Consider the following 27,959-nt stretch of genomic DNA (forward strand, 5'->3'; position numbering starts at 1 on the left):
GCTGTATACGTACAGTCAGTGAGCATGCATGTATGTTAAACTGCTGATGGGACCCACTCCCCCAAAATCCTATTTTCTTCAGTGGCAGTTGAAGCCCAACACTATGGGAGAACAATCCAGTGTTTGGCTTTTGTTGTGACACGGCTCATTCTTTGTGTACCTGTGCATGTGTGCTTACTGCCCGGTATAAATAGCACAGGATGTGTGCCGGCCAGCGATTCTGTAGAAGGTGATGCCTGGACCAGGACCTGCTCCATTCCTCCCGCTGCTGCTGCTGCTGCTGAGCCAGGCAACCCCGCCTGTGGCTGCATACGCACTGACGCACGGACAACAACCACAACACAAAATCCTTCACCTGGGTGAGGGCAAATACACTTAAAACCTCCGAAGACATCCTCTTCAAATGTACAAATGTATATATATTTAAATGTACCCTCCATCTGGACCATGTTTTGTTTTTTGTCTCTTCTGGCAGACTGGCCGAAGGACTGTGGCATGGCCTACTTTAAGCCAAACATGGCAGAGAGGATCATCTCTGGAAATGAAGCCAGACCTCACTCTTGGCCGTGGCAGGTCTCACTGCAGGTAAATCTGTCTTTGTATTAAAGTAACTTGAGGATCCAGAGCTCATGTAGTAACAGTTACTGCTTAGAACAGTGGTTCCCAACCTTTATTCTTGGAGACCCTGAAGTCTTGTTTACATGTGCTGTGAGACAGCGGAACTCTGCTGGCACCGCGGTGCATTCTGGGAAGCACAGGCAGCCGGCATTATGGGAAACGCTGAAACACTGAATACCAAAATTTACTAATGTCACCCTTAAAGGGAAACTCCAGCATTTTTCAAGCCAGGCTCTATTTTTAGATGTTGTAGGCTGAAACGGCTGTTTTAAGAAGACCTGAATATACAGTTAGCCACTTACCTTCACATCCAATCCATTCATCTTAAATTGTTTTTTTACATTTAGTGAGATAAACATAGACACGTTTACCTCCATAAGGATCCTCTCGTGCTTGCAGACACTTCTAATGGCATGTTCGCCAAGTCAATGATGGCAAAGAGACGTAGATGGTTTAAGGCACCAGAACCACCTAATTTTAAATTTAGTTGAGAAATTAAATAGGGTCTCTAATCTTGGTGAAAAGGTTGGGTATAACCTGGAATAGAAACAGATAAATGTAGAAGCTGAGCAAGTACAATTTTTCAAGATTTCTTTGTAAGACAGATGTGGCACTGGTGGAAGAATCTAATGTAATGAAGGGTCTTCTAGGTAACTTTATTCACTATGTCAAAAACAGCTGCGTGAGAAATCGGAGTGTCAGTTTGTAAATGTTCTGGATCATGACTAAGATCCAGGCTTTCAATGATTTCTTGGATTCAACCATCAGAAGTGTAAGTATCTGTGTGTGGTGAAAATGTTGAACATGTAGAGACATTCACTTATCTTGGCAGTGACATTTATGTCTGGTTCCTCGGTCTTTGAGATCGAGAGACACCTGAGAAGAGCTTGTGGAGTCATGGGGTTCGTGGACAGAGGCATTTGGTGATGCTGGTGTCTGCGCAGGAGAATTAAGATCCAAGTCTTTCGAGTCCTGATGTTTTTTGTCTCACTATATAGTTGTGAGAATTAGACATCAATCAGTGACCTAAGATGGCTAAATGTCTTCGGTACTAAGTCTCTTTGGAGGATCTAAGGGTACACTGGAACGACTTTGTGTCAAATGAAGGGTTATTTAAGGAGACTCAGATGAGTAGTACTATTTGCATCGAGGGAAGTGTCAACTACGACATTTTGGCCGTGTGGCGCTTTTCTCTGGGCTTGATCCAGCATGCAGGTGTTGACTATTCCACAGGGCAAGAGGACGCCCATGTTTCACCTGACTGTGGCAGATAGATCACGATGTGGGGGTGGGCTTGTTGTCTGTCTGGAAGGTAAGATTGGCATCCAGGATACAGTAAGACTCATTAAGATTATTACATTATTGCTTTATCAAGCCAGAGCTTACATACAGGACTACTTGATTGGGGGATAGGGTATAATCCTCAACACATCCTCAATGAAATTGTACAATCTGCAAAATGCTTATGAGCACATCTTAGACAACAAAGGTGGAATAAACTACTGTCTGGCTGATCTATTCTAGGTTCGTCCTAGAGGAAGCAAACACTACATCCATGTCTGTGGAGGAACTCTCATCCACAAGAACTGGATTCTCACCGCTGCTCACTGTTTCCAAAAGTAAGATGCCCATTTTGAAACAAGCAAAGCAACATGAGCACACTGATGTCTCAACAAGTGGTTAGGTAAATTATGAACAACAAAATGACAAGCATCAAAGATTTACTTTATGCCATCAAACTCTCAGGGGTAAAGACGAGGATGCTGGAAGCTGGAGGGTCATCCTCGGGAAGCACCAGCTAAAGCGTTCAGAGAATGCAGAGAGGATTTTTCCGGTGAAGAGAATCTACCGGCACGAAAACTTCCATTATCCCACACACAGCGAGCTGGACTACGACATCGCCTTAGTGAAAGCTGCCACAGATATCCTCCCTTCCAACTTCATCCGCTACGCCTGTCTGCCGCACAAGCAGACCAGCCTCAGACCAGGACACTACTGCTGGGTCACCGGCTGGGGGGACACCAGAGGTGAGTATGTGCTCGAAGGGGAGATAATGGGGGAAGAAAAGGCAGGAAAAACTAAGGAAGAAGTCATGAACAACAACCACACTAAAGGATAATGGGGGTGTGTGTGTTAATTATGAACTTATTGGCATCTGATGCAGATTGAAGCCACTTCCTCTCCCCCATTAGTAATACACAGTTTGGCTGGGTATGGGGGTGCAGGCCTGAATCCCCACTTGTAGAGTTCCGACATGGCTCTCTTGCGCTCCACATGCTGTCTTACCACTGTGGGGCTGTAATCTTCATAGAGCCAAATCTTATGTCCAGTGTAGGTCAGGTCACCCTTCTTACATGCCTTGCGAATCGCCAGATCTTTCATTTGATAACTATGAAAGCGCAGAATAACTGGTTGGGGTTTTCCTCTGGGAGCTGGTTTAGGAGCTACCTCTGGTGCGCCCTAACTCCAGCAGTGAAGATAGCACCTCTGCTTCAAAAACATTAACGAGGAGTGGGGGGGGGAAGCAGAAGGGCGCAAACCCTCAACAGCTTCAGGTAAACCTACAATCTGAACATTCTGTCAGCTGCTGTGTTCCTTCAGGTCTGTCATCTTGGATTTTAAACACTCGCCGTCTTTTCAGTGGAGAGTACTCGGCTTCAAGCTGGTCCAAACGCTGATCAAAATCAGTGTGCACGGATTCAAGAGAATTAATACATAAACCATGGTCACGCACTGCAGATTGGACACTGTCCAGTTTGGATGACAAACATTCAAAAGAAGGCCTAAAGTCCGCAGCCAGCTCAGCTCTGTGGTCTTCCAGCAGAAAGCTAAGCTCCGTCGTAAGCGTCTGGACTTACTTGGACATTTTGCTGGTGATCAGAATTCCAAGCAAAAGGTGCGAGGTTTGCAAGGTAAAAAAAATTGAACAGTGCAGTGGAGCGAGCCGAATACGCGTCTACTCTCCAAACGCCATACCCGAAGTCTCTGAATTTCACTCAGTTTTAATGGGTTCATCCTCAGTATTTGCCCTTTTAATTTGAATTTCAATATTTATTGTTTTTGCGTTAACACACTTGAGGGGATAGACCCGCCACTGCATGTTACAGGGGCCATGCCTACGCTTTTCCAATGTCTCAAAATATCACAGCGAAGTGTGCGCCACATAGTAGTCATAGTATAAACACAAAATTTCTAGTGCTATGCACTGGAGTGGTGTGGCCACAAATCAAAACTTGCACATTTTAAGCAAATTTGGCAACAGTCTGGACCTTTTAAATGTGAACTTTCCACTATTTGGCACATCAGTGTGTGTATTACTACCTACAGTATAACATGTCTTAACCTATACTGGTGGGACATTAAAAACAACTTTTAAAGAAGCATTTTTGGAATTTAAATGCAGTTTTCTGTGGGTTTGAGGTCCTTAAATGTGTTTCAGGTGGAAAGGAGAATGTCTCACTGGCAGAAGCTCTGAATCAAGCCCGTCTGCCCATCATCGACTTCAAGACCTGTCGGCAGAAGAAATTCTGGGGTGATCGTGTCCAAGACTCAATGATCTGTGCTGGGTTCAAAGACACAGAGGATCCTCCTGCTGCATGCCAGGTAGACCTGAGCTACAGTCTGGTCCATATGTATTTAGACAGTAACAAAATGTTTTACTTTTGCTTTTAGACTCCAAGACAATGTTGATGAAAAGCTGTGATTGTAGACTTTTAACTTTAATCCAGTGGATTTAATAAAAATAGCAGTTAGAGCCATTTACAGAGACTCAAAAACTGAGCGAGTGAGCGAAGCCATCAAGACACCTGACAAACCTGAAGGAATTTATTGCTGGAGAAATTATACACAGTGCATCTTGTCTGTTGCATCACCAATTACACATCTTCACCTTTAAAAAAAAAACTTTATAAACTACAGTTTTCCCAGAAAACACATGGGAGACACAAGCCTAGATTTGATGTGTTGTATGAAAATCTTTCTCTGCTTCATTATTCCATGAAGCTGCGATAGTGCAGCAGACAAAAGTTGCACAGTACAAACTGAGCAATCATAGCCAGAGGCCTACAACTCATAACTTCCGCAGGTTACTGCCCGTTTGTTTGTTTGCCTGGAGCTCACAATTTTTCATATACGAAGTCTGTTAGAAAAGTATCAGACCTTTTTATTTTTTGCAAAAACCATATGGATTTGAATCACGTGTGACTGCATCAGCCAAGCTTGAACCTTCATGCGCATGCGTGAGTTTTTTCACACCTGTCAGTTGCGTCATTCGCCTGTGAGCAGGCTTTGTGTGAGCAGTGGTCCACCCCTCTCGTCGGATTTTTATTGCGAATAAATGTCTGAAAGATTTGGAGCTTTGCTGCATCAAATTTTGTGAAGCGCCTTGGGGCGACTTTGTTGTGAGTTGGCGCTATATAAATTAATAAATTGAATTGAAATTTTTCCAGAAACTGTGAGAGACCTGCAGGTGGACACCATTCGGAAAATTCATATGGCTTTCAGCGACGATTTTATGGGGATTACACAGATTAAGGAGTGCTCCAGCCGGTTTAAAGACCACCCACAGCGTCAGAGTGCGGCGCACTCCGAGCGCCGATCAACAGGCTGACACCCCGCTGAAACAACCAGATCATTTCCAACGTGAAGGCTTTGTTGATCCGGGACGTCATCTGACTTCCACAAAAAAAGGCAGAAGGTGTGGACATCAGCACTTTTTCGGCACATTCCACTGTTACAGGAGTTTTTTCATGGAAAGAGGAGCGGAGGGATGCGCCACCGTGCCGCTCATGGCGCAGCACGAAACCACCTCCGTGTTGGTCTCACAGGACGGCTACCAGATGGCTCAGACGGCTTTCGGTTGCTTTTCAGTCGTGTGAATATCCGAGAAATTGTGCATGAGCTGGACATGCCCCAACATGTCCTGTGAGGCTTCATCACGGCGTTACTTTGTGCCATGCGGCTCCGCCACAATGCGCGGAATTCCTCCGCTCTTCGTTCCATGACAAAAACTCCTGTAACAGTGGAATGTGCCGTTCATTTCTAAACTGGATGCTGTGTTGATCCGGGACGTCGTCTGGCTAGCACAGAAATTGCGAAAGATGTGGACATCAGCACTTTTTCGGCACATTGAGACAGACGTGCGGAGGAATTCCGCGCGTCGGGACGTTTCCGCATGGCGCAAAGCAACGCCGTGATGAAGCCTCACAGGAGATGTTGGGGCATGTCCAGCTCATGCACAATTTCTCGGATATTCACACGACTGAAAAGCAACCGAAAGCCATCTGAAAGCCGTCCTGTGAGACCAACACGGAGGTGGTTTTGTGCCGCGCCATGAGCGGCACAGTGGCGCATCCCTCCGCTCCTCTTTCCATGAAAAAACTCCTGTAACAGTGGAATGTGCCGAAAAAGTGCTGATGTCCACGCCTTCTGCCTTTTTTTGTGGAAGTCAGACAACGTCCCGCATCAACAAAGCCTTCACGTTGGAAATGATCTGGTTGTTTCAGCGGGGTGTCAGCCTGTCGATCGGCGCTTGGAGTGCGCCGCGCTCTCAGCTGCTGTGGGCGGTCTTTAAACCGGCTGGAGCACTCCTTAATCTGTGTAATCCCCATAAAATCATCGCTGAAAGCCATCTGAATTTTCCGAATGGTGTCCACCTGGAGGTCTCTCACAGTTTCTGGAAAAATCTGATGCAGCAAAGCGCCAAATCGTTCAGATAGGCAAGAATTGATTCAGTTTTCAAGGTCATAGGTCAAAGTCAAGAAAAATCTTGGAAAAATATCTTTAACATTGAAATTTTCAAAAATTCATCTGTCAAAAAAGCTACAAAATTTCCTTCATATTTAAGAGTACTCCAGATAAAGCGGAAGAAAATGGATGGATGATGGATGGATGTAAGATGGTATTCTTTATCCACTAACAGTTTGATCCAGATCTGAACCAGATTAGATTTTGTGGCCATTTAAATTTAACACTGAAAAGCCCATTTAATGTATATTTCACATTATATATCAATCAAAAGTGCCTCAATCACTCATTTGTGACAATGAGGTGCAAACTGGTGCTCTCAATGTTTGACCTGCATGTGATCCGTATTGCAGATTTAGCAGATATGATTCTTTTTAACATTGAAATGCCCTTTGATCTATATTTTGTATTATATTTTAGCTTGTGAAAAGTCACTTCTAACAGGACTTTGACCTTGAAAGTTATTTCCAAGGTAAAAATTTGTGAAATTGGAAGCTAGTGTTGCCGGAGCTTTGTGCTCCAGTTTAGAATTATGGGTGGCTTCCCTCACTCCTAACTAATCTCCTTCCTGCCTGGTCTCTTAGTTTGTGAATACTGCCTAGGCCAGACAGATTTATCGTAAACGAAGTCCAAGACATATTCAGCAACTCTGGAATTTTCACGAGTCAATCATAGCAACAAAGAAAATATGAATCATATTAGTAACACTTGGGAGTTTTTCCAGTTACTTATGGGTTCTGAGATTAGAAGCACTATGTATAATAAAGGCCGTAATTCCTAATGGTCTGCACTATAAGCACATTTTGATTATTTAGTGGCGTCAAGACAAAACTACAAAAATTGTGTGTGTACAAATACTTACGACCTGGCTGTACTGAACAGCTGACAGCACAAAAAGTAGTTTTATGACCTAAGACCGACTGCAGATACGACCCTCTGATGATGCTGGTTCCTCCGTCTCCCCACAGGGAGACTCTGGCGGTCCTCTGCTGTGCCAGCTGGGCAGAGACCGCTGGGAGGTGCACGGCGTCGTGAGCTTTGGTCCAATCGGCTGCACTGTAGAGAACAAACCCAGCGTGTTCACCCGCACCACGGCCTACATCCCCTGGCTTGAAGCAACACGTATCAGGGACTTCTTCCTGCACTGACAGCAGACATAAGCTCCACATCGCCTGTTGGGACATTTACTGACTCCGAGCTACCTTCTTTCCACGAAACCCCTCACTTGGACGTCGTGCATCAATCACTTTATCACTTGTTTCTGACATTATGTGTACCATTGTTAAAAAAAACTGTTATAAAGCACTGCTTAGCATCCACTACTCAGAGTTTTATATCCCATCTACAATTGTACAATAAAACATGTTAAAAGTAAAATCCTAGAGTACATTCTTCACATTTGGTTTTATTTTTGATTATAGTTGTTGGTCTGAAGGAGACACAAATACAGCACGTACTTCCAGTACAGTGTTACTGTCCCGCTGTACGAGATTTAGTCTGCAGCAGTCAAACAGTAAACACTGCAGATATTTTCCAATAAATACGGCAAAGTAAAAACAGCAGAACCCAACTTTAATTTTTCTTTTCTTTGGGGGGCAGATACAGCGGCTGATAAGAGGCAACAACCGTTCCAAATTAATGTAAGAGAAAAACAAAACATTTATGATTTAAAAAAAAGTGTAAATTTGCAAGAGCTTTCTGAAGCAAAGGCCTGTTGAATTGATGAAGGCGGTTTTTTTGCATTTGTAAGCATTTTCGGCTTTTACTGGTGTCTTAATTTGGAAGTGTTGTGGTCTGTATTAGCCACAGTGGAGAGACCATTACATAAAAAAGCCCTCCACAAAGTACAGTGACACTCACCCGGTGAACCACAAACACCAGCCAGATTACCTGATAAAGTCACGTGGGCTCACAATTCTATGTTTATGGCACTAATTTGACAGTACTCTAAAAAATATCACCAAAAAAGTCTCCAATAAACACTGACATACTGAAGCACACCTGAACACATCACCACAGGTGTGCTCAATGCTGATCCAGATTAGATCGGCAACAACAACAAAAAAAAACGGATCTGTGGAGTTCCGCTAGAATCTGAGTCCACTTTTATCAGATACACGTTTACTTGCAGAATGCTCCTCAGCATGAAGACGAAAAGTGGCTCTGTGCCTGCAAACATCAGAGTCTGTTTTCTCTGCATCCTGCAGGTGATCGGCTGCACAGTGGGCGGGGTTTAGTACGGCTTGGAGGAAGAGTAAGAGTACGGGGAGGAGGAGGAAGCTCTGCTAGTGAGGTGGTCCCAGTTATTATAGAGAGCGTAGGCACCAGTCAAGGCCAAACCAACCAGGCCTCCGCGGACTGCAACCTTCAGACCACCTGGGGGGGAACAAACAAACAAATGTGTAGGGATACTAAACCTACCAACAAATACATGTTAGTCAATTTATAGTTTCTGCAAATCATTTGCTATTATTTCAATTTGGGGCTGTAGATTCAGGCACAATCTGCAAACTTCTCACATCCACCAAAACTGGTTTAACTTAAAAACACGTTACACTTCAGTTTGTTTAAAACTTGTGTCATTGAGAAGTCCTAATTAAAAGACACACTGCAGTCATTGTTACATCATCTCCTGTTGTGTTTATCATAAATATTTGCATGTATTTAGTGTCTTTTTTTCCTGGTTGAAATACAGATATGAATGAATCGACCAAACTTAAAAATGTACACATTACTACTTTTCATGCTATTTTGTCTAAAAATAAATGTCCAAGGTTCATTATCATGTTAATGAAGAAGTCATCTAACCGGAAACAAGAACAGATAAGTTATGGTTTTAATTTACAGATCAACATCAACGATTTCTAAAGAATTGGATTTTTTTTTACAAGTTTTCTACTGTAAGAAATGTTTTTTTTTAACTTCAAAATGTACAGTAATCAGAAACTAATCTTGAGGTAAAAAACCCAAAACAAAACAAAAAAACGTAAGAGTTTTCTTTAGAAAACTGCTGCGTATAAATTAGCAGTTCTGACGTTCCTCTGTCACACATTTCTGCACTCTGTCGTCTTCTGTGTTTTGGCCTGATGCCTCGTGTATACTGAATGCGCAAAGCTACGTCAAACAGCAGTGTGCTCTCCTGGTGGAGCAGCGCACAAGCTCATTTTCAGCGAGTTAAATTGCGACGTGGTGTTGGGACAACGCTTCTCGCAGAAAATAATCGGTTTTAGAGCCATGTGCGCTGTGTTTGTGCGCTCGGTGTGAAAGTCCCTTTAGACTCTGGAAAATACGGTAATAATTCAAAGGGACTTACAGTGCATTCAGAAAGTATTCACAGCATTCCACTTTTTCCACATTTTGTTATGTTACAGCCTTATTCCGAAATGGAGCAAATTAATTTTCCCTCTCAAAATTCTACTGATAACACCCCATAATGACAACATGAAAAACATTTTTTTGAAATTTTTGCAAATTTATTAAGAAAAAACAAAACAAAACAAAAAAACAAGAAATCACGTATACGTAAGTATTCACACTCTTTGCTTAATACTTTGCTGATGCACTTTTGGGAGAAATTACAGCCTCAAGTCTTCTTGAATATGACGCCACAAGCTTGGTGCATCTATTTTGGGCAGATCTGCGCATTCCTCTTTGTAGCACCTCTCAAGCTCCATCAGGCTGGATGGGGAGCGTCGGTGCACAGCCATTTTCAGATCTCTCCAGAGATGTTCAATTAGATTCAGGTCTGGGCTCTGGCTGGACCACTCAAGAACATTCACAGAGTTGTCCTAAAGCCACTCCTTGGATATCTTGGCTGTGTGCTTAGGGTCATTGTCCTGCTGAAAGATGAACTATCACTGCAGTCTGAGGTCAAAAGCACTCTGGAGCAGGTTTTCATCCAGGATGTCTCTGTATATTGCTGTGCTCATTTTTCCCTCAATCCTGACTAGTCTCCCAGTTCCTGCTGCTGAAAAACATCCCCACAGCATGATTCTGCCAACACCATGCTTCACCGTAGCGATAGTACCTGGTTTCTTACAAACCTGACACCTGGCATTCACGCCAAAGAGATCAATCTTTGTCTCATCTTTCCAGAGAATTTTGTTTCTCATGTTCTGAGAGTCCATCAGGTGTCTTTTGACAAACTCCAGACAGGCTCCCATGTGCCTTTTACTAAGGAGTGGCTTCCGTCTGGCCACTCCACCATACAGGCCTGATTGGTGGATTGCTGCAGAGATGGTTTTCCTTCTGGAAGGTTCTCCTCTCGTCAGAGAGGAATGCTGGATCTCTGACAAGAGTGACCATCAGGTTCTTGTTCACCTCCCTAACTAAGGCCCTTCTCCCCCGACTGCTCAGTTTAGACAGGTGGCCAGCTCTGGGAAGAGTCCTGGTAGATCCAAAGTGATGACAGATGTCTATGATGGAGGTCAATGATGGAGGTCACTGTGTTCATTACGACCTCCCAAACAGCAGAAACTTTTCTCTACCATTCTCCAGATTTGTGCCTCAAGACAATCCTGTCTAAGAGGTGTACAGACAAATCCTTTGACTTCATGCTTGGTTTGTGCTCTGACATGCACTGTCAACTGTGGGACCTTATATATAGACAGGTGTGTGCCTTTCCAAATCATGTCCAAGCAACTGAATTTACTCCAGGTGGACTCCAACTAAGCTGTAAAAACATCTCAAGGATGATCAGTGGAAACAAGATGCACCTGAGCTCAATTTTGAGCTTCATGGCAAAGGCTGTGAATAATTATGTACATGTGATTTCTTTTTTATTTTTTTTTAATAAATTTGCAAAAATCTAAAAGCATCTTTCTTCACATTGTCATTATGGGGTTTTGTGTGTAGAATTTTGAAGAAAAAATGAATTTCATACATTCTGCAACAAGGCTGTAACATAACAAAATGTGGAAAGGTGAAGCGCTGTGAATACTTTCCGGATGAACCGTAAAAAGAAATCCCCCATTTCAAGGCTACCACCCCTTGTACACAAAGTTGTGTCAGGAACCACATCTAGAGTAAAATTTGCAGGTGGAGTGACAAATGAGATCACAGTGACTAAAAATCTGAACACAGTATATATAAAAAAAAAAAACACTTCCCACAAACTGACAAACTCACTGAAAAACATGGGAGTAAAATTTATCTCATGCTGTAAGGTTGACTAAGATTAAAATTATTCACTTGGGTGACGTGCTGTGGAGGATTTTATACGTAGAGTTAAAAATGATAACGCCATGATTCTTGCTAGTCCAACTGAAACATTTGCTGACTTGTTCTCACTGACATTAGCAAGTGATGGAGGTGAAAGACACAAAAACAGAACCTAAAAAAGAGACTTACTAGCTGATTTGAAAAGTATCCCAGTCAGCGTCCCAGCAGCGATTGTGTTGAGGTCATCCTCTGCTCCTCTGACCTTCTCGATCACCACACCAAAAGCACTATACAACAAAGCTGCAAACACAAAATAATTTAATTTTAGTCAGCATCTGGTTTCACAAGACACAGCTGTGATAAACTGAGAAATCAAAGCATAATGTGGGAGTGCCAAGATGGCGCCGTTGTGTCTGGCTGCTCGTCTGCTGCTCTCCAAACTGTTTATTTTATTGTTTTTAATTTATGCTGTTTTTGAATCAGAGGCACTGCAGGTGTATGATCGCCAAACGCTGCTGGATCTCCAGCCCCCGGTTCGTGATGTGGTGTAGTTATCGGCGGGTGGACAGAACTTTCCGCCCCCATTTTTATCTGAAGTGCCAGCTTTTCTGTGCCGTGCTCCTGCGCTGCATTTCGGCCGAAAGCACACTCCTCACCGCAGGAGATGAAGTGGCCAACTGGTGAAGCTGAAGCTCTGTTTGGCATCTGGACGAGCTGTGCACAGAATTCTGGTAGGATCTGTGCTGCCCTGGCGCCTTGTGGATCCGGTTAAAGCCTGCGTGGTGCCGCTGGTCGGCTCAGAGGACTGTCGGCCCAGCCGTCCACGTCTTCGCCGGATTGATGTGCGCCAGTGGCGCTCTCGGAACCTGGGCTTGCTTCGCCGGGTTCTGAACAGTCAGACTGTCATCCCCACTGAGGTCCTTACCCTGGGTCTCCTAAACATCAGATCACTGTCCTCAATCATTGTTGATTAATGATTTAATCATGGATCATCGGTTAGATATGATTGGCTTATGTGAAACCTGGCTCAAACCCACAACTCTCCTTCCTCTGAATGAGGCCCGTCCACCAGCGTACACATTTAGTCACGTATCTCGTGGTGTGAAGCAAGGCGGGGGTATTATTTACAAATCTAGGTTTTCTTTATTAGGTGTTGGGGGTCACAAATATAATTCCTTTGAGCATCTGACTCTCCGTTATGCCCGTGATGCTAAGTACTGTCAGGGTCATAAAACTGGAGCTCAGCTATGTTATATTGTTACTGTTTATAGGCCCCCTGGCCCATATTCTGATTTCTTAGATGAATTTGGTGTGTTCATCTCTAGTTTGTCAACTAGTGCAGATAACATTTTGATTATTGGTGACTTTAACATTCATATAAATAAGCCCTCTGATCCCCTTAGCAAATCATTTATGCAAATTTTGGATACATTAGGATTCCAGCAATGCATTCAGGACCCAACACACATTAGTGGAAATACCCCGGATCTTGTTCTTGCATGTGGGTTTGCTGTCACAAATATCCACATCTTGTCTCTCGAATCTGTAGTCTCAGACCATTCACTTATCAGGTTTACATTTACGCTGCCACGTTTAGTGGAACAACCTTGTCTACTACAGCGGCGTCGTATTAAACCCTCAACTATGACTGAACTTAAGGCAAGACTAACTGATATTTTAGCTTTGAGTCTGGAGAATGCTAAATCAGTAGACAGCCTTGCGGATAGTCTAAATTTAGCGCTTAAAACTACACTCGGTAAGATTGCGCCTCCTCTTTTAAGGTCATGCCCTCCCAAGGCACAGTCACCTTGGTTCAATGGTTACTTGCATGACCTCAGGCAGAAGGCTAGAGGTTTGGAACAGAAATGGCGCCGTTCCAAATTAGAGGTGTTCCGCCTTGTGTGGCGGGATGCCATTTTAGATTATAGGCATGCACTACTGGCCACAAAGCAGGCCTGTTATTCTGATTTGATCATTAAACATAACTCAAAGTTCTTCTTTGAAACGGTAGCATTTCTTATTCACAGGCAGCCAACTGTTAGTTATTCTCCCTTTTCAGCACAGGATTTCTTGGATTATTTTGAGAAGAAAATAGAAGATATTAGCCTGACGATATCTCAGCACGCCTTGGCCAAACCATTAAAACCTGCTATGGAGGTGGGCACTACCATTGAGGTGTTACCTAGATTGACAGAATTTAATAGTATTTCATTAGGCGTGCTGACGAAACTTGTGGCATCTACAAAAAGCACAACCTGTTTATTTGGTCCCATACCAACAAAACTGTTTAAGGACCTGTGGCCCACTCTTGGGCCGACTGTGCTGGAAATGATCAATCTGTCATTAACCTCTGGATCTGTTCCGAAATGTTTTAAATCTGCAGTGATTAAACCATTACTTAAGAAATCTAACCTTGACCCTAGTGTATTGAAAAATTACAGGCCGATATCAAATCTATCATGACCTCCACATCAGGGATATTACTAGGACTGCTTTTTTCCTTCCATCCATTTTCTTCCGCTTTATCTGGAGTCGGGTCGCGGGGGCAGCAGCTCAAGCAAAGCCGCCCAGACCTCCCGATCCACACACACCTCCCCCAGCTCCTCCGGGGGAACCCCAAGGCATTCCCAAGCCAGCCGAGAGATGTAGTCCCTCCAGCGTGTCCTGGGTCTTCCCCGGGCCTCCTCCCAGTGGGACGTGCCCGGAACACCTCTCCAGCGAGGCATCCGGAAAAGATGCCCGAGCCACCTCAACTGACTCCTTTCGACGTGGAGGAGCAGCGGCTCGACTCCAAGCTCCTCCCGAGTGACCAAGCTCCTCACCCTATCTCTAAGGGAGCGCCCAGCCACCCTGCGGAGGAAACTCATCTCGGCCGCTTGTACTCGCGATCTCATTCTTTCGGTCATGAGCCAAATCTCATGACCATAGGTGAGGATCGGAACGTAGATCGATCGGTAAATCGAGAGCTTTGCCCCCCTACTCAGCTCTCTCTTCACCACGACGGTCCGATACAGCGACCGCATCACTGCAGATGCTGCACCGATCTGTCTATCGATCTCACGTCCCTCACTCGTGAACAAGACCCCGAGATACTTAAACTCCTCCACTTGAGGCAAGGACACTCCACCGACCTGAAGAGGGCAAAGCATCTTTTTCGGGTCGAGAACCATGGCCTCGGATTTGGAGGTGCTGATTTTCATCCCGGACGCTTCACACTCGGCTGCAAACCACCCCAGTGCACGCTGAAGGTCCTGATTTGACAAAGCCAACAGAACCACATCGTCCGCAAACAGCAGAGACGAGATTCTGTGGTTCCCAAACCAGACCCCCTCTACACCCTGGCTGCGCCTAGAAATTCTGTCCATAAAAATAATGGACAGAACCGATGACAGAGGGCAGCCCTGGCGGAGGCCAACGTGCACTGGAAACAGGTTTGACTTACTACCAGCAATGCGAACCAAGCTCCTGCTGCGGTCGTACAGGGACCGGATAGCCCTTAACAAAGGATCCTGGACCCCGTACTCCCGGAGCACTCCCCACAGGGTGCCCCGAGGGACACGGTCGAACGCCTTCTCCAGATCCACAAAACACATGTGGACTGGTTGGGCAAACTCCCATGAACCCTCGAGCACCCGATGGAGCGTGTAGAGCTGGTCCAGTGTGCCGCGACCAGGACGAAAACCACACTGCTCCTCCTGAATCTGAGGTTCGACCATCGGTCGAATTCTCCTCTCCAGTACTCTGGAATAGACCTTACCGGGGAGGCTGAGGAGTGTGATCCCCCTATAGTTGGAACACACCCTCCGGTCCCCCTTCTTAAACAGAGGGACTGTTTTTTTCCATCTGCGAAATATAGCAAGGATCCGTCCCATCCTGTCTATGGCTGATGCTGAGACCCTGATTCATGCTTTTGTTTCTTCTAGACTAGATTATTGTGATGTTCTATTTTCAGGGTTACCGCAGTCCAGCATCAGGGGTCTTCAGCTGGTTCAGAACGCTGCCGCCAGACTTCTGACACGTAGCAGAAGGTCTGAACATATCACACCCATTTTGGCATCTTTGCACTGGCTCTCTGTCTCTGTGAGAGCAGATTTTAAGGTTTTGCTATTGACTTATAAGGTTGTTCATGGACTGGCGCCATCTTATCTGGTTAATCTGGTGGAACTTTACGTGCCGGCCCGGGCTTTGCGGTCGCAGGATGTGGGACTTTTCTGTGTTCCCAGGGTGAAGAAGTCGTCAGCGGGTCAAAGAGCCTTTTCGTATCATGCACCCACCCTGTGGAATAGTGTTCCTGCGACCGTGAGGCAGTCGGAGTCTGTTGACATTTTTAAGTCAAGACTGAAAACCTATTTTTATTCTCTTTCTTATGAATAGTTTTTACTTTATCTGCTTTATTCTTTTACTTCTGTTTTTACTTATGTATTTTAATTTTTTTAATTCATTTTTAATTATTTATTTAAATTTTATGTTGAATTGTTTTATGTAAGCCGCCTTGAGATGGCTTTTGCTGTGATTTGGCACATTATAAGCTAATTAAAATTAAATTAATTCAAAAAATTAAAATTAATTAAATTAAAAATGTACCGCAATCTCAGACAACGTATTGACTACATTCAGGTTCATAACTATTAGGACAGTGGTAATTTTTGTTATTTTGTCTCCATGCACCACCACAATGGTTTAGCGGGAATTATGCCCCAGAGATCAATATCCTGTGATGCATTAATTCAATAGAAATGTCGAATTATCTAACCTCAAAGATGTCAGACCACAATTATTTTACTTCATGCATGTTTACATGTGGTTCAATACCACTGTGTGAAGTTCACTGAAATCAACTAAACAGTACAGGAGAGGTTGTGCCACTGTCCTACTACTTATGGACCTGACTGTACTTAAGAAAAGAATCTCTAGGACAGTTGCCGACGGCTTACCAACAGATCCCAATGAGTTGGCCCAAGATGCACCTTGCCTGGTCACCATGTTTAGAATTCTAGTGAGAACAGAAAAGAGGAACATTGTGGTGAATATGTCAAATTAAAACTACTGACTAATCAAACTCTTGCATGTACACTCACTGAACATTACGAGGTTTGGCCCATGGCATAGCTTTGGTCTCTTTTAGACCCATCCTCAGACCATTTAACGCACCAAATGTAGCTCCTGTAGCCCACAAAAACAGTACGGGTGAGACAAGTATGACCATGTATAATGATAACAATAGATTGGTTCTCTTCCACCCGAAAGATCATGACGCCAAACCCTGATTCATGTTTGTGTGTTGACATGAAACTTGAGTTTGGTTCGGGTAGCAACCAGCCTGTGTGTGGTGTGTGCATGTCTGGAACAACAGCTGGCAAGAGATACAGACAGGTTAAACTCATTACAGAAAAAAAACTATATTAAATGTCATAGTAAGCTTCAATGCATCTTTACATTGAGTCTATTGGTGGGATGCAACACCACTCTTTGAGAAGATATTCCCTTATTTGGTGTTTTGATGATGGTAGTGCAGAGCACCATCTAACATGTCAGTTCAACATCTGTCAGCAGTGATCAAAGTGTGTTAAAGTAGACCTGCAGTGAAATAAATGTGGTCAGATCTCAGAAAGAAATAGCTGATATGTATTTATGAATGCAGTAAAGTAAATCTGCAAGCCCAAATTTGTAATTCAGCGGAGAAATCTCCATTTAAAAATGACAAATTTGCAGCTAAAATTTGGCCCTCTGTGAAAACTGTTTGTACATCCGGGACATTGCAGTGACGTGCGGCAGAAGACGGAGCACTCGCGCCTTCAGTCCGATCCCGCATTGAAATTGATTTTATCTGTTAGTAGTTACTGTTATACACATCCTGGTTTCAACATCCAAAAGTAAGCTGCAATGAATGCGAGATACAGCTCTGCATGCTCAGATCAGCGGCGACATCGACAGCGAGCGATGTTCTTCCCCGACGCCTTGCTCTCACTGCCTCCGATGCGCTTACTGAGTCTGCGGGCTCGGTAAATGCTGCAGTGGGCCACTCACACTGCCGCCGTGTCTGCTGTGCAGCCGGCACCACCTCCCCATCTACTGAATGGAGGTGCGGCCAACTTGGCAGCAAGTCCAGAGACTACGCTCGCTGTTTTGATGCGGAGCACTCCGGCCGCCTGCAAGGACAGACTTCTTGCAGAAAAATCCACAGCGCCACACAGTCTCGGTAATCGCAGCAGCAGAGCTCCGTGGCCGCTGAGAGACGTTTGTATCTTTTAATGACTTGGATTGTTTACGGGTCCCGCATCCGTACCCCGCGACGGTAACACTGGAGGCTAAAAGACAGTAGATTTTCAATGCGACACCACTCCATCAAATGGGCGTATGAAAAAGTCCCCAAAAATATTTTTCAAGCAAAAATAAAAGAAATGTATACTCACCAAACATACTGCAAGACAGTATGAAGTTTTAAAAAAAAGTCTATCCTTCCATATAAGACAATAAAAAGGTGCTTTTGTAAGAGATGCAAACTGACGTAAATCTACAAATTACAGTTGGCGTACGCAATGCATGCTGGGATAGGGTCACCTCTTTGACGTCTCGGCAGCGTCCCGGATGTGATGACAGTTTTGCGGAGGGCTAAATTTTAGCTGTAAATTTGTCATTTTTAAATGAAGATTTCTCCGCTGAATGACAGATCTGGGCTGGCAGATTTACTTTACTACATTCAGAAGGATCTTATGTGTAAATATAAGTAATTTTTTGGTCCAAAGATCTGACTGCATTTATTTCAATGCAGGTCTACTTTAAAGAATAATAATAATGATAAAAACAATCAAACAAACAAAAAACATTTTTGTATCAAGCAGGCATGATTGAAGATACGGCTGTAGATGTAGTGGAAATATATAATTCTATATATAAAATTCAATACCACCATCAAAAAAAAAGCTATGTTAAAAAAAGTAGAGGTCAAATGTTTATATGAAGATATCTACTCTTTGAAGCTTCAACACAACATTCACAAATACTAACTACGTAATAGTGATAACCAAATACATACAATATTTATTTTTATTTATACAATATATATGTACAATATTTTTAAGATCAATCTGTGGTGTTGTGGATGCAGCAAAGCACTGCACCAGCACATGCTGCCAGAATGGACCTGAGTATGGCAGTCAATTACCTCCACCAACAAAGTTGTGGGGGGAGGTTACGTTTTCACCCGTTTGTTTGTTTGTCTGTTTGCGAACAGCCTGTAACCCACAATTTTTCCATATATTGTTATGAAGGTTTACAGAGGATTCATATCTTGATAGGCAAGAGGTGACTCAATTTTCAAGGTCATATCAATCAATCAATCAATCAATCAATCAATCAATCAACTTTTTTTTTATATAGCGCCAAATCACAACAAACAGTTGCCCCAAGGCGCTCCACATTGTAAGGCAAGGCCATACAACAATTATGAAAAACCCCAACGGTCAAAACGACCCCCTATGAGCAAGCACTTGGCTACAGTGGGAAGGAAAAACTCCCTTTTAACAGGAAGAAACCTCCAGCAGAACCAGGCTCAGGGAGGGGCAGTCTTCTGCTGAGACTGGTTGGGGCTGAGGGAAAGAACCAGAAAAAAGACATGCTGTGGAGGGGGGCAGAGATCGATCACTAATGATTAAATGCAGAGTGATGCATACGGAGCAAAAAGAGAAAGAAACAGTGCATCATGGGAACCCCCCCACAGTCTACGTCTAAAGCAGCATAACCAAGGGATGGTCCAGGGTCACCTGATCCAGCCCTAACTATAAGCCTTAGCGAAAAGGAAAGTTTTAAGCCTAATCTTAAAAGTAGAGAGGGTATCTGTCTCCCTGATCTGAATTGGGAGCTGGTCATAGGTCAAAGTCAGGAAAAATCTTGGAATTCTTTCATATTTGAGAGCCTTATGTAGGATGGTATCCTTTATTGACTGACAAAGTTTGATCTAGATCTGATCCAGATTACAGATGTTGTAACGATTTAAATTTAACATTAAAAACCAAATTTAATGTATATTTTACATTTTATCTTAATCAAACATGCCCCAAACACACTCATATTTGAAGTGAGGTGCAGACTGGCACTCACTATCACCTGACAAAGTCTGAACCAGAGCCAAACACTCTCATATTTGAAGTGAGGTGCAGACTGGCACTCACTATCACCTGACAAAGTTTGAACCAGATTGGTGATTTTGTATACATTTGAATTTAATATTGCAAAGCGCTTTTGATGTACATTTTGCATTATATCTCAATCAAAAGTGACTGAATCACTCATTTGTGACAATGAGGTGCAAACTGGCACTCTCAATGAAAAGACTAAGTCTGATCCACATCTAATCCATATTGCGGATTTAGCATAAATTTGATTTTAACATCTAAAAGCCCTTTTGATCTATATTTTGTATTATATTTTAGCTTATGAAAAGTCACTTCTAACAGGACTTTCACCTTGAAAATTGTTTACAAGGAAAAATTTGTGGAATTGGGAACTAGTGTCAGAGGTTTGTGCTGTACGAGTGCGGTGCTCTAGTTAAACTAAGTGGTAGTTAATTTGATGTTGTTCTAGCTATTTATGTTTCTTGTTAATAATGACTATAATATTACTTGCTGGAGAAGCAAAATAAATGAGTTTGAATATTATATTATTGTGCCACAAATTATGTGACCAGGAGATGCAAGTATGACTGTGCGCTGCTGACCCCTAAGAAGAGAACAGTATGATACTTGAAGCCTTTAATGACGCCTTCTTCTTAGGGAGTCACTGTCATATCCAATACCAGGGTTCGAGCTAGGATAAAATTTTAGGGTAGTGGTAATGTCGAGGGAGCGAAGGGGGAAAGCCAGGTACGACAGCCCAAGTCCCTTCATCATGTCCAGAAGGCTGTGGAAGACTGTTGAGTGGGCAATCTCATTCTGGGTTAGCCAGTACATGGCCCTCAGTGAGGCAGTCGGAGTCCGTGGACATTTTTACGTCAAGACTTAAAACCTATTTTTATTCTCTTTCTTATGAGTAGTTTTTATTTTGTTATGTTTTATTCTTTTACAACCCCTGGCAAAAATTATGGAATCACCGGCCTCAGAGGATGTTCATTCAGTTGTTTAATTTTGTAGAAAAAAAGCAGATCAAAGACATGACACAAAACTAAAGTCATTTCAAATGGCAACTTTCTGGCTTTAAGAAGCACTATAAGAAATCAGGAAAAAAATTGTGGCAGTCAGTAACGGTTACTTTTTAGACCAAGCAGAGGGAAAAAAATATGGAATCACTCAATTCTGAGGAATTGACCCTAACCCTAATCCTGGAATCATGAAAAACAAAAGAACGTTCCAACACATCACTAGTATTTTGTTGCACCACCTCTGGCTTTTATAACAGCTTGCAGTCTCTGAGGCATGGACTTAATGAGTGACAAACAGTACTCTTCAATCTGGCTCCAACTTTCTCTGATTGCTGTTGCCAGATCAGCTTTGCAGGTTGGAGCCTTGTCATGGACCATTTTCTTTAACTTCCACCAAAGATTTTCAACTGGATTAAGATCCAGACTATTTGCAGGCCATGACATTGACCCTATGTGTCTTTTTGCAAGGAGTGTTTTCACAGTTTTCGCTCTATGGCAAGATGCATTATCATCTTGAAAAATCCCAAACATCCTTTCAGTTGATGGGATAAGAAAAGTGTCCAAAATATCAACGTAAACTTGTGTATTTATTGATGATGTAATGACAGCCATCCCCCCAGTGCCTTTACCTGACATGCAGCCCCATATCATCAATGACTGGAAATGTACATGTTCTCTACAGGGAGTCATCTTTATAAATCTCATTGGAACGGCACCAAACAAAAGTTCCAGCATCATCACCTTGCCCAATGCAGATTCGAGATTCATCACTGAATATGACTTTCATCCAGTCATCCACAGTCCACGATTGCTTTTCCTTAGCCCATTGTAACCTTGTTTTTTTCTGTTTAGGTGTTAATGATGGCTTTCGTTTAGCTTTTCTGTATGTAAGTCCCATTTCCTTTAGGCGGTTTCTTACAGTTCGGTCACAGACGTTGACTCCAGTTTCCTCCCATTCGTTCCTCATTTGTTTTGTTGTGCATTTTCGATTTTTGAGACATATTGCTTTAAGTTTTCTGTCTTGATGCTTTGATGTCTTCCTTGGTCTACCAGTATGTTTGCCTTTAACAACCTTCCCATGTTTTTTGTATTTGGTCCTGAGTTTAGACACAGCTGACTGTGAACAACCAACATCTTTTGCAACATTGCGTGATGATTTACCCTCTTAAGAGTTTGCTAATCCTCTCCTTTGTTTCAATTGACATCTCTCATGTTGGAGCCATGATTCATGTCAGTCCACTTGGTGCAACAGCTCTCCAAGGTGTGATCACTCCTTTTTAGATGCAGACTAACGAGCAGATCTGATTTGATGCAGGTGTTAGTTTTGGGGATGAAAATTTACACGGTGATTCCATAATTTATTCCTCAGAATTGAGTGAGTCCATATTTTTTCCCTCTGCTTGGTCTAAAAAAGTAACCGTTACTGACTGCCACAATTTTTTTTTTCCTGATTTCTTATAGTGTTTCTTAAAGCCAGAAAGTTGCCATTTGAAATGACTTTAGTTTTGTGTCATGTCTGTGATCTGCTTTTTTTCTACAAAATTAAACAACTGAATGAACATCCTCTGAGGCCGGTGATTCCATAATTATTGCCAGGGGTTGTACTTCTGTTTTTAATTAGGTATTTGAATTTTTTATTTTATTTATATATTTTAATTTTTTATGTTGAACTGTTCTGTGTGAGGCACCTTGAGACGGCTTTTGTTGTAATTTGGTGCTTTATGAGCTGATTAAATTGAAATTGAACAACATTTTATTGAGTCTTAAAGTAAATAAATATGAAATTGGTCACTGGATCCTTAAACTGTGGACATAATAAACTCTACGTGGTGGATCCTTGATCTCTGGACATAAACAGAAATAAAATCTGTTAGTTTTTGTCAAAAGCATTTCCTTTCAGACATTATTATTGGCATGAATGTCTTTCCATACATATGAGCTGCAGCTCTACAGCTGTGCTGCAGGTCAGGTTTATAAAGAATGCAAGACGTCTCATTTTGGGAGGAAAAAATGTTTTAGTCGATTGTAGTTTATTGTCTGTATTGCAACGTTTGTAAGAGGTGTCACTTTATTTAAAGCGGCAATTTGTTTTGAAGTTACTAATTCCGACCGGACTCTGTCTTGGCAGAGAGCCGCACAGCGTTTAAAGCTGTGACAACGGAACGGAGGACGATTCTCGTTTCTCAACTGCAACAAGACAAGAGACCCAGTTAGTGACTTTAATACACACAGAAGTGACTCATGATATTTTAATGGCTTTCAGAGGGGTTAAGAAGCGGATTTACCGCTTCTGAAGAACAGTGAATCAAAGAGCCATGAGCCATTGAATCAAAGCATTGCTTTGATTCACGCTTCAAACTGGAGTCGCGCTGCAGAAACGGTTGACTACAGCCGCTGTACTGAAAATCGTAACGGTCCAAAATTATAGCGTAACGGGCCGTAACGTAAGTTTGCACTAGCTAGAACTCTGCAATACCATTCTGTGCTTTTTCTTTTCACTGCTCAGTTTCCACTTTCATTACAAACAATAACATTGTATCAAGGCTAGCTGTCCCTGACTCCACGGTATATGCTAGTAAGGTGCTACGAAGTGCTGAGTTCATAACACTCGAGCTCAATGCATGGAAGACTCAAACACTGTGCTGCTTTTCGGGTCAATATCGGGCTGCAAAATTTGGTCAAATCTGATGTAAAACTACAGACTGGAAATAATTATTTGACAAACAAACATTATACGAGTATATTGATTACAGGACTGTATTAAGCGCAATGGTTCCATTAAGTTAGTCTACATTGCTAACGGCAACACATTGTTAGCATGAACTGAAAACTCATCTTCGAACACATCTAGATCACTGTCTTTTAGGTTGCTCGGGTAAATCTGAAATGTCCTTTGGACTGAAATGCCCAACAGTATATTTGCAAACAGCTTTTGAAAAACAATTATGACTCAAAAGCTTTGAATGAAAAGTACTTTGTCCAACCCTTCTCTTGCTAAAGAGTCGGACCACGATTGTTCATGTGGTGCACACCAGCCAATCAACATCATAGAAGCAAATGCAAATGATGCAAAGTTTACAAGACTGTAACTGATCAATCAATCCAAGCAAACGTACAAAGACAGCCGCGGCAATATCCAAAGCAAACAGAATGGACTGGCACAAATGTGGAAATATGCTTTCATTGTTCAGAAAATTATACTCATTTGGCTGAAAAACCATAAATATGGGAATATCCAGTAAAACTTTCATTATTATGTCAGTGTTCAATCAGGTTAAGATTTTTACTGTAGAGGCCAGCGCATAAAATTCACATCATTTTCATATTTGAACCACTAACTGACCTGTTGGACCCTGTAGACAGGGGCATTCAATGTATTTCTCCACTCACTTTTTCAAGTTTTTCCTTTAATGTGTCATCTGTCTGCACAACAGGGTCCAGACCAACAACACCACAACTGGTCCTTACCTGTCATACAGGAGCCTCCAATGGTGAAGAAAGCCAGTTCAAACCTTCCTCTTGTCTTATTCGCTCCTGTGGGTAGAATGAATTCATCCGTGTCCTAAAAGACACCATTCAAACATAGAGTGGAACAAATGCAACAAAGCACAGGATTTATGGGATAAAATCAGTTAAACTGTAAGCAGCAACTAACCTGAACCAGGTAACGTGGGTCAACATTGAGATACGGCGATAGAGGGCTCATTCCTGTCACTGAAACAACACAACATGAGCAACACACTGTGTAACATAAACACAGTCAGATCCATAAGCCTTTAGACAGTGACGATGTGTGTAGTTTTGTCTCTGTAAGCCACCACAATGGATGTGAAATAAAACAGTTAAAGATGTGCTTGTAGTTTAGACTTTCAGCAAAGGTTTGAACAAAAGCTCCGCTCAACTGTTTCGACATTACATTGGGGGAGGTGATGGTCTAGTGGTTAAGGCGTTGGGTTTGAGACCAGAAGATCCCCGGTTCAAATCCCAGCCTGACTGAAAAATCACTAAGGGCCCTTGCCCAAGGGACCTTGCCTTGGGCAAGGTCTTTATTCCCCAATTGCTCCCAGTGTGTAGTGACCGCCTTGTATGGCAGCACCCTGACATCGGGGTGAATGTGAGGCATTATTGTAAAGCGCTTTGAGCGTCTGATGCAGACGGAAGGCCCTATATGAATGCAGTCCATTTACCATTACAGTCATTTTCTCCAGAACTCATAAGTAATCAAAAAAACCTAAATACAAGGATTATTGTTTACAATAAGTTCTTTCGGTTTCTCCCTTTCTGTTTGTTGATTTGGCATGACATTTAATGCCAGATGCTCCTTCGGATGCAAATCCACATAACATGGAGAATGGGCATGGATGGTCTCGAAGCGGGAACCTTCTGTTTTGGAAGTAAAACCCCACTTACACAGGGATGAAGTCCCTCATATGACCAGAAACTCTGGGAGGACACCACAGGACAGTCAATGAAGGCACAGTATACATCTAGGTCACAAAAGACAAGCTCAGCAGGCGAATGGTCGCCATGAATTTTTGAGCATGTTCAAAAAAAATTGTAGAAGGGATGCACAGGTTGGAGGATGGTCAAAGGAGACACAGACGACACCATGGTCAGCCAATGAATGCTCAATGACCGTACAACAATGTGGGTAGTTTGCCGTGATTTTTATGAATAAAGTTTATTATAAAGCTCTACTTCTGATGTACTTACAATGCAGGTTACCACAGGTGAATGCAACAGCAAGCACAATTCATCCAACCAATCAATCATTACTGTAAAAGTAAACCTTGGATAAGCTATTGATGCAATTTTTTTTCTTTTTCTTTTAAAGAGAGGAGGTGTGATCAGATGTGACAGACCTCCCTGGTGATGAGTGCCAGATTGAGCGCAGCGCTATAATGTAACACAGACCCACAGCAAGCATTTCCACGCGACTCTTAGCACCTTGGACGGCAGCGCAACCCAAGACTCATGTCTAAATGACTTTCAAGATTCTGCATCCAAATAGGAGAGGGGATGTTTCTTTTTGGGCAGCTAGGCAAAGAGTGATGGAAAAGCACCTGATTACTCCATATATAGCCAAATGTATATCGTCGTATAGCAGATGCCAGTGTCCCCCCACCCCAAGAAATGCTCAAGGATCTACTAGGAGGCAGAAGCACCACTGAATAGATGCTCAAAGGATGGCATTGGTCACTGAAGTGTGGTACAGGGAAAGCATAGATTGTCAAGAAATTTGGTCTTTACAACACTGAAACCATGCACAAGAGACATTGGAAATTTACACAGAAAGGTGTTTTTGTGTAATTTTTTTGGATGCACAAGGGACTTTCAAAGGTGTAAGGCACCCTTTAGTGCACTAACTGCTTGACCACCATACTACTTGCATATACATTCTTAATTGTTAAAACTGATCTGGATTACTTATATTTACTTTGTCCAACGACTTATGTCCCATCGACTGTATACAAATAGCTGTAACTCCTAAATAGTTAAAGCAGTATTTTTATTAAACCCCTTGAATTAAAGCTTAAAAACTACACTACATACTCATCTTGGTTGTTTCATGTGAAGGCACTGGTAGCATTTAAGCTAGCTGCTAATGACCAAGAAGAAGAAATGCAACACTTACAGGGAACTCCAGCGAGCTCTTTGTTGGAGTATTCAGGAGCGCTGCCCCCAAACATACCGCTAAAACCCGCTTTAAATACTCCACCTCCCTGTGTGTTGTCGCTGCTGTCCATCGCTGAAAGGTCACAAAACACTGAGACAGCAGCAGCAGCCGGCTAATGCTAGCTATCTTATCAATGCTACCAAGCGGCAACTGCGACCCACTCAATTCCTCGGATTCTACAATACGGTAAAGTGGCAAAAATATTTAAATTTTAAAACATATTGCTAATTTTACTGTCTAGACAAAAATAAAAATAAAAGTTCTCCGCTTTTCCTCAAGCTTGACCTCCAGCAGCAGCACCACGTTCTGCCGTAAAACCGGTTACGTTTCGGGGTTGTGACATCACACAAATCGCACGTGATTGAGGGAGGTGGTGACGTAATGGTTGCACTGGGATGCCGAGTATCTGGGTCGGTTACGGATCGCAGTCAAGCTCCCAACTAGCACTGAGCAGAACTGCCTTTTGGAAATAAGCTGCTAATAAGTGCTTTGCTCCTCACGCTGAAAAAGAACCTCTTCCACTTCCCAACGAAGCAGTGAACGCTGATCCCGCAAGGGGTCGCTGTAGAGCGTTTACTTTGTCGAACTCCTTCAAAAAATGTATCGTTATAAAAGCGTTTAGTTCGATAATTAAAACATATTTTGTAAAAGGAAAATTATTAAAGTATGGCGGGGCGGTGTGCACTGCCTGCCTGAGTTCCTATGAACCTTTGGGTCTCTCACCAAGTGTTAATGCGTTCAAAATGAATTATAATCACATCACCAGGTTTTTACAGTGGTTCTTAGTGTATTTTATTTTTGTTATGATGTGTCATTATATACAATTATGTATACTTCTTTTTACACAATAAAATGAATTATGAACTGTCCCTTACGGTAACAAACGCTGAACACTTCGTTTCTAGATTACTTTATTAAACTCAGCTACTTTTGTTGCGCCACCAGTCTTTCTGTTGCAAAAATGTCACCCCCCGGGATCAATAAAGTTTATGTGAGATGCCAGAAGTCTTTTTGCAGGACTCTCATTCAAAGTCATCAAAGTACTATTAAAGTATCAAAAATATATATATATATTTTTAAAAAGTTCATATATACGTATAACCTTGATAAGTGAACAGTCACTTTTATTAAAGAATGTGTTAAAACCAAACTCTGCAAGGAACGACATCGACATAACATAATGTAGGCCAGTGGTTTTCAAAGTGTGGGGCGTGCTCCCCCTGGGGGCGCCAGAATAAAAAAAAAAAACCAAACTAAACTGTCAACCAAAAAAAAAAAGGGGGGGGAAACATTGTTAGCTAACATGCCAGGAGCAAAATGGATCATTTTTTTGTGCGTCCAGTGAGAAGACAGAGTTTGGGGCAACCAGAAAAATAAAAAAGTAGAAGACAATCTTTGTTTGCTCCTCTCCGTAGTGCGTCCCCGCATCAGCCACCTGTGTGCGTCAAAGACCCAGACTCATTGCTCGCACTAAACAAGAGGTGAGACTAGATGAGAGACTAAATATGTATACAAGTTTAATTAATATTATTGATGTTAAAATTTGTTAGTTATGTCAAATATGTTACGCCAAACACAGAGTTGTTTAAATTTAAAAAAAAAAAAAAAATGATGTTTAAAATA

The 27,959-nt window shown here is 42.5% G+C and overlaps 2 protein-coding genes across 2 annotated transcripts; one reads left to right on the forward strand and one right to left on the reverse strand.

Moving 5' to 3' along the window:
- The first annotated feature begins 480 nt into the window (after positions 1 to 480).
- Positions 481 to 8,418, forward strand: zgc:112285 (uncharacterized protein LOC561476 homolog). Its single transcript, XM_034194212.1, has 5 exons — positions 481 to 585; positions 2,143 to 2,237; positions 2,365 to 2,645; positions 4,058 to 4,221; positions 7,332 to 8,418. The coding sequence occupies exons 1-5, from the start codon at positions 496 to 498 to the stop codon at positions 7,509 to 7,511; spliced, it is 810 nt and encodes a 269-aa protein (XP_034050103.1). The 5' UTR covers positions 481 to 495; the 3' UTR covers positions 7,512 to 8,418.
- Positions 7,749 to 26,656, reverse strand: timm23a (translocase of inner mitochondrial membrane 23 homolog a (yeast)). Its single transcript, XM_034194213.1, has 7 exons — positions 26,295 to 26,656; positions 24,315 to 24,373; positions 24,128 to 24,221; positions 16,602 to 16,686; positions 16,458 to 16,516; positions 11,713 to 11,823; positions 7,749 to 8,739 (listed from the first exon to the last, which is right to left on the reverse strand). Exons 1-7 carry the CDS (start codon positions 26,404 to 26,406, stop codon positions 8,597 to 8,599), a joined length of 663 nt encoding a protein of 220 aa, XP_034050104.1. The 5' UTR covers positions 26,407 to 26,656; the 3' UTR covers positions 7,749 to 8,596.
- Between the last annotated feature and the right edge of the window lie 1,303 nt (positions 26,657 to 27,959).

The sequence above is a fragment of the Thalassophryne amazonica genome, chromosome 18 (assembly GCF_902500255.1).
Source record: "Thalassophryne amazonica chromosome 18, fThaAma1.1, whole genome shotgun sequence".
NCBI classification, from domain to species: Eukaryota; Metazoa; Chordata; class Actinopteri; order Batrachoidiformes; family Batrachoididae; genus Thalassophryne; species Thalassophryne amazonica.